We start from the raw sequence: 10,032 nt of genomic DNA, 5'->3' as shown, positions 1-10,032 counted from the left end.
ACTGGACAGAGAGTACCAATATCTGAACAAGAAAGACCGGAGCCTGGACCGGGAGGACTGATATTTGGAGACGGAGGACATACAGCTGGACAGGTTGGACAGATACCAGGAGAGAGAGGAGTGATACTTGAACAAGGAGGGTGGATATCTGGAAAGGAACGACTGATACCTGGACATGGAGGACTAATGCCTGAAAACGGAAAGCCGATAACTGGAAAGAGAGGACAAATATCTGAACAAGAAAGACCGATGCCTGGACATGGAGGACTGATATTTGGAGACGGAGGACATACAGCTGGACAGGTTGGACAGATACCAGGAGAGAGAGGAATGATGTTTGGACAAGGAGGACATACAGCTGGACAGGTTGGACAGATACCAGGAGAGAGAGGAATGATGTAGGTTGGACAGATACCAGGAGAGAGAGGAATGATGTTTGGACAAGGAGGATCGATGCATGAACAAGGGATATTTGGACAAGAAGGACTAATTCCTGGATACGGAGAACTAACAGCTGGACAGGAAAGGCTTATACCAGGAGAGAGAGGAGTGAGGCTTGGAGAAGGAGGGTCGATATCTGGAAAGGAAGGACTGATGACCGGACCTGGAAGACTAATGCCTGGCAACGGTGAGCCGATAACTGGACAGAGAGGAGTAATATCTGAACAAGAAAGACCGACGCCTGGACAGAGAGGACTGATATTTGGAGACGGAGGACATACAGCTGGGACAGGTTGGACAGATATTTGGAGACGCAGGACATACAGCTGGACAGGTTGGACAGATACCAGGAGAGAGAGGAATGATATTTGGACAAGAAGGACTAATTCCTGGATACGGAGAACTTACAGCTGAACAGGGAAGGCTTATACCAGGAGAGGGAGGAGTGATGCTTGGAGAAGGAGGGTCGATATCTGGAAAGGAAGGACTGATGCCTGGACCTGGAGGACTAATGCCTGACAACGGTGAGCCGATAACTGGACAAGGAGGACCAATATCTGAACAAGGTAGACCGATACCAGTACTGAAAGGACCGATGTTTGGAGACGGAGGTCATACAGCTGGACAGGTTGGACTGATACCAGGAGAGAGAGGAGTGATGCTTGCACAAGGAGAGCCGATAACTGGACAGAGAGGACCAATATCTGAACAAGGTAGACCGATACCAGGACAGGAAGGACTGATGTTTGGAGACGGAGGACTTACAGCTGGAAAGGTTGTACTGATACCAGGAGAGAGAGGAGTGATGCTTGGACAAGAAAGACCGTTGCCTGGACAGGGAGGACCAATATCTAAACAAGGTAGACCGATACCAGTACTGGAAGGACTGATGTTTGGAGACGGAGGACTTACAGCTGGACAGGTTGGACTGATACCAGGAGAGAGAGGAGTGATGCCTGGTCAAGGAGGACCAATGCATGAACAAGGCATATTTGGAAAAGAAGGACTAATTCTTGAAGACGGAGGACTTATAGCCGGAAAGGGTGGATTTATATCAGGAGAGAGAGGAGTGATGCTAGGACAAGGAGGATGGCTATCTGGAAAGGAAGGACTGATACATGGACATGGAGGACTAATGCCTGAAAACGGAAAGCCGATAACTGGACAGAGAGGACCAATATCTGAACAAGGTAGACCGATACCAGGACTGGAAGGACTGATGTTTGGAGACGGAGGACTTACAGCTGGACAGAGAGGGCTTATACCAGGAGAGAGAGGAGTGATGCTTGCACAAGGTAACTGGACAGAGAGGACCAATATCTGAACAAGGTAGACCGATACCAGGACTGGAAGGACTGATGTTTGGAGACGGAGGACTTACAGCTGGACAGAGAGGGCTTATACCAGGAGAGAGAGGAGTGATGCTTGCACAAGGAGAGCCGTTAACTGGACAGAGAAGACCAATATCTGAACAAGGTAGACCGATACCAGGACTGGAAGGACTGATGTTTGGAGACGGAGGACTTACAGCTGGACAGGTTGGACAGATACCAGGAGAGAGAGGAATGATATTTGGACAAGGAGGATCGATGCATCAACAAGGGAAATTTGGACAAGAAGGACTAATTCCTGGATACGGAGAACTTACAGCTGGACAGGGAAGGCTTATACCAGGAGAGAGAGGAGTGATGCTTGCACAAGGAGAGCCGATAACTGGACAGAGAGGACTGATGCCTGGACCTGGAGGACTAATGCCTGGCAACGGTGAGCCGATAACTGGACAGAGAGGACCAATATCTGAACAAGGTAGACCGATACCAGGACTGGAAGGACTGATGTTTGGAGACGGAGGACTTACAGCTGGACAGGGAGGGCTTATACCAGGAGAGAGAGGAGTGATGCTTGCACAAGGAGAGCCGTTAACTGGACAGGGAAGACCAATATCTGAACAAGGTAGACCGATACCAGGACTGGAAGGACTGATGTTTGGAGACGGAGGACATACAGCTGGACAGGTTGGACAGATACCAGGAGAGAGAGGAATAATGTTTGGACGAGGAGGATCGATGCATGAAGAAGGGATATTTGGACAAATAGGACTAATTCCTGGATACGGAGAACTTACAGCTGGACAGGGAAGGCTTATACCAGGAGAGGGAGGAGCGATGCTTGGAGAAGAAGGGTCGATATCTGGAAAGGAAGGACTGATGCCTGGCAACGGTGGGCCGATAACTGGACAGAGAGGACCAATATTTGAACAAGGTAGACCGATACTAGTACTGAAAGGACCGATGTTTGGAGACGGAGGACTTACAGCTGGACAGGTTGGATTGATACCAGGAGAGAGAGGAGTGATACTTGCACAAGGAGAGCCGATAACTGGACAGAGAAGACCAATATCTGAACAAGGTAGACCGATACCAGGACAGGAAGGACTGATGTTTGGAGACGGAGGACTTAGAGCTGGACAGGTTGGACTGATACCAGAAGAGAGAGGAGAGATGCTTGGACAAGGAGGATCGATGCATAAACAAGGGATATTTGAACAAGAAGGACTAATTCATGGATACGGAGAACTTACAGCTGGACAGGGAAGGCTTATACCAGGAGAGAGAGGAGTGATGCTTGCACAAGGAGAGCCGATAACTGGACAGAGAGGGCTGATGCCTGGACCTGGAGGACTAATGCCTGGTAACGGTGAGCCGATAGGACAGAGAGGACCAATATCTGAACAAGGTAGACCGATACCAGGACTGGAAGGACTGATGTTTGGAGACGGAGGACTTACAGCTGGACAGGGAGGACTTATACCAGGAGAGAGAGGAGTGATGCTTGCACAAGGAGAGCCCATAACTGGACATAGAGGGTCGATATCTGGAAAGGAAGGGCTGATGCTTGGACCTGCAGTACCAATACCTGAAAACGGAAATCCGATAACTGGAAAGAGAGGACCAATATCTGAACAAGGTATGCCAACACCAGGCCAGGGAGGACCAATGCATGAACAAGAAAGACCGATGACTGGACAAGGAGGACTAATGTTTGGAGACGGAGGACTTACAGCTGGAAAGGTTGGACTGATGCCAGGAGAGAGAGGAATGATGCTTCGACAAGGAGGGTCGATATCTGGAAAGGAAGGACTGATGCCTGGACCTGGAGGACTAATGTCTGGAAACGGTGAGCTGATAACTGGACAGAGAGGACCAATATCTGAACAAGGTAGACCGATACCAGGCCAGGGAAGTCCAATGTATGAACAAGAAAGACCGATGCCTGGACAGGGAGGACTAATTCCTGGTTACAGAGGACTTACAGTGGGACAGGGAGGGCTTATACCAGGAGAGAGAGGAGTGATGCTTGGACAAGGAGGATCGATATCTGGAAAGGAAGGACTGGTGCCTGGAAACGGAGAGCCGATAACTGGACAGAGAGGAGATGGAGGTCTTACAGCAGGACAGGTTGGACTGATAACAGGAGAGGGAGGAGTGATGCTTGGACAAGGAGGATTGATGCATGCACAACGGATATTCGGACAAGATGGACTAATTCATGGAGACGGAGGACTTATAGCTGGACAGGGAGGGGTTATACCAGGAGAAAGAGGACTGATGCTTGGACAAGGAGGGTCGATATGTGGAACAGAAGGACTGATGTTAGTAGATGGAGGACTTATAGCTGGACAGGTTGGACTGATACCAGGAGAGAGAGGAATGATGTTTGTACAAGGAGGATCTATGCACGAACAACGGATATTGGGACAATGACTAATTCCTGCATACGGAGGACTTACAGCTGGACAGGGAGGACTAATTTCTGGTTACAGAGGACTTACAGTGGGACAGGGAGGGCTTATACCAGGAGGGGGAGGAGTGATGCTTGGACAAGGAGGATCGATATCTGGAAAGGAAGGACTGATGCCTGGAAACGGAGAGCCGATAACTGGACAGAGAGGACCAATGCATGAACTAGAAAGACCGATGACTGGACAAGGAGGACTGATGTTTGGAGACGGAGGACTTACAGCTGGACAGGTTGGACTGATACCAGGAGAGAAAGGAGTGATGTTTGGACAAGAAGGATCGATGCATGAACAAGGGATATTTGGACAAGAAGGACTAATTCATGGAGACGGAGGACTTATAGCTGGAAAGGATCGACTTATATCAGGAGAGAGTGGAGTGATGCTTGGACAAGGAGGATCGATCCATGAACTAGGGATATTTGGTCTAGAAGGACTAATTCTTGGAGACGGAGGACTGATGCTTGGACATGGAGGATCGACATACGGAAAGGAACGAATGATACCTGATAAGGGAGGACTAATGCCTGGATATGGAGAACTAGTACCTGGACAGGGAGGACTGATGCCTGGAAACGGAAAGCCGATATCTGGACAGAGAGGACCAATATCTGGACAAGAAAGAAGGCCGATACCTGGCCGGGGAGGACCGATGTATGAACAAGAGATATTTGAACATGAAGGACTAATTCTTGGAGACAAAGGACGTATAGCTGGAAATGGTGGACTTATACCAGGAGAGAGAGGATTGATTCATGTACACGGAGGACCGATATTTGGACATGGTGGTTCGATTTCTGGGCAGGGAGGACTGATGGTTGGCCACGAAGGATCCGTATCTAGATATAGAGTACCAATATTTTGCCAGAGAGCAGGTATTAGTCCTATATGGAGGACCAATGCCGGGGCACGAGGACATGGAAGGTATATACCGAAAATTGAAACTTTATTTTTACTACCTATTCTCCGGTGTCAATGGCATTGTCATCCGTCCCACCGAAGGTTCTGATTAAGATTTTTTTACTATTTTTTTTTTTTTTTTTTATACTAACATTAATAAAACTAAATTCTTTGTTCGATATACGAAAAAAATAAAATTTTACTATTTCATCAATATGGTGACCGACATCATTTTGAGTATAAATTATGTGAGTACTGATTGCAAAGTGCAGTCATGTCTACATGGACTTAAGAATTATGATCATATTTTTAATCAACTTTACAAGACACTAAAATAGTTAACTACGTTTGTAATAAAACAGATGAAAGTAAAAATTATGTTTACAATTGTGATCAATTAATTGTATTTGAATACTAAGGAATTGAAAATCGTTTGTCCTTTCCTTATCAATTCTTATTATATTCAAATATAATTTACTTTTTCTTTTCAAAGAAAATTTCTATGACTACTACATACAATGTAAAATTTTTTTTATCAAATTAATCGCTTTAACGTTAGTTTAAGACAAAAATGTATAACTTTGTTTTGTAAAATAAAAGCATTTTGGATGTAAAGTTTATTTTATTTAATAAAGTATACCTAGAATGAAAAAAAAAATAAACTACAAACATTATGCATGAATTTACTATTGTAAGACATTAAAATTAAAAATTTAGGGGGAAAAAATGAAAAATGGAATAGTTGACTAAACTATAACTTATGAAATATGTAAGTAAGAAGATGAAAGAAATAAACTATAAAGTAACCCAAAAAAAAGAAGCAATTAGTACATATGACAATGATATATGGTGCACATAACATAATAATGTAGGTAAGGAAGATGCAATAAAAAAGAGTAGAGAAGGAGGGATATAAAAAGAAAGATGGGAACATTAAGGCCTTTACGTATAATGTTATTTGTGACAAAGGAGCATTGAAGATTTTATAAAGTATTTTGGATTGTAAGGATTGGCTACGAGAGGAATTCGAAGGTTTAGTGGAGCCCCAAAGCTCAACTCCGTATGTATAGGTCTTATTATTGTCATGTAGATCAGTCTTTTAATATGAACTGGAAGTTTAGACGTTTGTCTAGTAAGTGCTGTAACAGTCGAAATCGACGTGCAGTTTTCAGTCTTGTGTGAGGATTCCAAGTTAGTCGTTTGTCCAGCTGTAGTCCAAGGTAGCGGATCTGTTCTACAGGGGTAAGAGCAAAATTACTAAAGTATACTGTAGGGTAATCGGCAGTTTTACGAAGGGTAAAGGTGATTTGATGTGAATTTATTTTAATCCTCTAATTACGACATTCTTCGAGGGCTGTGATAAGGGATTGGAGAGTTAGGAATACAATTAAAGGGTCATTATTAACTGTGAGCACACTTGTGTCATCAGCATACGTGGTGAGGATAATATTTAGATTAGTTGGGATGTCAGCTTTATAGACGATGTAGAGGATGGGACCGAGGATACTACCTCAAGGAACACCAGCGGACTGAGATTTAAGGGATGAATAGGAGCCATTGTAGTTTATTTGGAATAATCTATCAGTGAGAAAGTAAAGTAAAGTATGTTGGAGGTTGAAATTTACGGAGTTCGTAAAGCAGTCTCGGGTGCCAAACTCGATCAAAAGCATGTTCTATATCGAAAAAGACTCCCGCGCAGTACACTCCGCGCTCCAAAGAAGACGAAACAACGTCCACCACACGATGACATTGCTGGATAGTGGAGTGGTATGTTCGGAGGAGGATGGATATTCTGGCGGCATTTGGGGTTTGGGTATCATTTTGACAATAGATAATTTCCACGGGTCAGGAATATATCTGACACTGAGTATGGCGTTATATATGTAGGTGAGAAAAGGGATAGCTTTTCGAGAAAGAAGTTTCAGGATGTAGGATGTTATCACGTCGTGTACAGGAGCTATGCGGGTAGGTAATCTTTGAATGATACTGGATATTTCTGATGGATGAAATGCTTTAGGTGGGAGGGACATTTGAAACGGAATATTTAGTTCTGCTTCAATACATTCAAAGTGAATTGAATGTGAAATCTCAGGATATCAGGATGTGGAATAAAAGTTCTAGAAAGGTGTTTCCAAATGTTTGTGACTTATCCTCGTCAGTTCTGGTCCAGGTTTGGGATTCGGTGAGAAGTGGATGGTTAAAATCTTTGAAATTCAGCAGTTTTTTAGTGGTTCTCCATAATGATTTGTCAACAGTTGTAAGATTTTCTGCAAAGGTTAGTAAATTTTGAATTTTTTGATTTCTCCTTTTTAATTTGGTAAACAATTTGGTGCAATACGTTTTGTCAGTTGTATATCTGGTCCTATGCCACTTCGTTCTGGCTCTCCGTTTTTCCCTTAGCAAGATACGAATATACTGTGGCAGGTTATTTTGTTTATTGTTAGTCTTAATTCTGCTAGTAGAAGTGTTGTCATTAATTACTATTATTATTAAATGGGCAACAGACTATGGAGGTCTAAGTCCTCGCGCGATGTATTTCCTAATACATTACACGTTTCTTGACGTGGTCTTTTCGTAGGGTGGGTTCGTCACTCCCACGCCTATTTTTTTTAGAGATACCCATTGGCTAACGGCCCTCACAAATGCCCGGGGGAGGTTGTGAGAGAATTTGAATTATTTTGTGCTTGAAAACAGCCCGGGTGGGACCGGGATTCCTTCTGACAACCTGTGGGTTGGTAGACTGGCGCGTTACCACGCTGCTACCGCTGCCCACTCCGTTGTTATTAATACTTGTCCTGATTGATGCTGTAAGATTGAGATGTTGAGTTTGGATGTTTAAGTTTAGTTTATTTTCTGTCACATTTAAATTTGTCCCAGTCAAGTCTTCTTGTAATCAATTGCTATGTATCAAGGCATTAGCCATGATTTCAACAATATGTCGTTTATTAAGGTTTTTTGCTATCTGTCCCCGATACCTGGTTAGGGCAGGAGTCTCTTACTGCGTCCCCGGATATGAAACCATCTGTATTAAGTTTGTCACATTACCAGAGGCCCCTGAGAAAATTAGATTGGCTAACCTTTAAGTGTCAAAACACAGAATAGGTTGGGACGAGGGACCAGAATCAAATTAACCAGGTGCAGCCCCTTCCTGGACAAGTCAAACTTTTTGTTACACATCCTCGGCCCTGAGGAGGGGGACGCCTGCCTCGGCAGTCTTCGGACATCGATAACCAATCAGAGAAGAGATTTAAAAATAAGGTAACGCCCCAAAAGGGAAGTGGGAGAAAAAGACAAGAGGAAATTTAGAAGAGCAGACAGAGACACTCAACAGGAAGGCTTAGACGGAGGAGGACCTCATCAGGAGGGAGACTTGGAGGATGCACTTCGACCAGACGAAGGCCACGAGACCTGGACATCCCTGATGAAACAGAAGACACCTACGGCACTACATCCCACGGCATCAGCAGCTATAAGTATAAATTAACTAATAAGTATTCATGTAATAATCTATATTTTATGGCAACTTTTATCTGAATCATTTTAATCATAATCACAAATTATAAATAAATACTTAGTTTCTTTATATAGTTTATATACTATTATATAACCCAATATATCACTCTTTATTATCCTGTATAATTAATGGTAACAACATTGTATAAATATAAAGGTATTTAATTGGTAAACTGGTAAACACACAAACAGCCTTTGGAAAGGAATCCAATTATAATAATAGTTTTTTAGGGCTCAATTTATAATCAATTAATTAACTCATTTGTGGATAATTGCCTTCAGCGATTATCCTGGCATCCCAAGTAAATCTGCTACTAGTACATAGCACAATAAAGGAGCGGAGTGCTTAATTGTTGTTACGAAGCTTGAATGTAAAAAAAGCAGAACTGAACCTGATGAAAGCTCATCCAGGGATTCACCAATGCTTTGAGAGGAGGAAATCTGGGAGATGATAAATATGTCTAGAATATCAGGGCGCTTTAATATATATATTTAAAAAACCTGGTGTGATTTTTTTATGACACCCATCTGACATACGGGGGGAGGGTTATGTCCAGAAGACCATCCCATTCTAACCATGGTGGAGGGTTCAGTTTACAGTTTTATATTGCTATAAATATTCATATTTTCGGATTTTCTTAGATAGGAATAACGAATATAAATTTTGATCCTGCCAAGAACACAACAATTTAAGTAACGATTAAGACTTAAGGTACTTTAGAGGAAGATTATTATAAATTTTTGTATTTAAAAAGTTCTGTCAGACTATGATGATAAGACTTAGCTGGTATTAAAAATTACTTAATTGTATATCGACGAGCCGCATTCAATAGTTAGTCTTTTTCGAGTGATTCGAAAAAATGCGGAAAATCGGTCGATTTTATTGAACAAGTAGCAATCACACCCCAATTATATATCGGCCCTAAATATGTAATTTCATTTCTGAGCTAGGCTATTAAAACACAGAACATTATTATAAACATATATTTAGGTGTACGACAAGTACCCCCCCCCCTTTTCCTTACTTCTATCTCATTCCATACGTCAGTCAAAAATCTTGCTAGCACTTTTGATCAAACTTTATCCTGGAAACCACACATTGGCCAACAGCATTCCATCTAAGATACGTCATATACCAACCCTTTCCTCGTTTAAATCCTTTATATTTCACCACCTTTTGCTTCACCAATCTGATCCATTATTATAATAGAACAGATATTATGTAATTAACTTTTTGTTTTGTTTTTATTTAGTCAGTTGGACGTTGTCTCGTCTTCTTTAGACCGCGGAATGTACAGCGTGGGAGTCTTTTTCAATGAAGAACAGGCTTTTGATCGAGTCTGGCACCCAGGACTCCTTTACAAACTCCGTAAATTTCT

At 42.7% G+C, this 10,032-nt stretch overlaps 3 protein-coding genes across 3 annotated transcripts; all 3 read left to right on the top strand.

Annotated features, from left to right (window-relative positions):
• The first annotated feature begins 889 nt into the window (after positions 1-889).
• Positions 890-1,765, top strand: LOC136796766 (fibril-forming collagen alpha chain-like). The gene has a single exon (XM_067051409.1). It carries the CDS (start codon positions 890-892, stop codon positions 1,763-1,765), a length of 876 nt encoding a protein of 291 aa, XP_066907510.1.
• A 34-nt stretch (positions 1,766-1,799) lies between these two features.
• On the top strand, positions 1,800-4,205 carry LOC106679279 (collagen alpha-1(XXVII) chain-like). Its single transcript, XM_024360850.1, has one exon. It carries the CDS (start codon positions 1,800-1,802, stop codon positions 4,203-4,205), a length of 2,406 nt encoding a protein of 801 aa, XP_024216618.1.
• A 108-nt stretch (positions 4,206-4,313) lies between these two features.
• On the top strand, positions 4,314-5,249 carry LOC136796763 (PE-PGRS family protein PE_PGRS61-like). The gene has a single exon (XM_067051403.1). The coding sequence runs from the start codon at positions 4,314-4,316 to the stop codon at positions 5,247-5,249; it is 936 nt and encodes a 311-aa protein (XP_066907504.1).
• Positions 5,250-10,032: the final 4,783 nt, after the last annotated feature.

The sequence above is a fragment of the Halyomorpha halys genome, unplaced genomic scaffold (genome assembly GCF_000696795.3).
Source record: "Halyomorpha halys isolate HHAL.00 unplaced genomic scaffold, Hhal_1.1 Scaffold190.1, whole genome shotgun sequence".
In the NCBI taxonomy this organism is placed as follows: Eukaryota; Metazoa; Arthropoda; class Insecta; order Hemiptera; family Pentatomidae; genus Halyomorpha; species Halyomorpha halys.
This window is presented reverse-complemented; position numbering and strand designations above follow the sequence as displayed.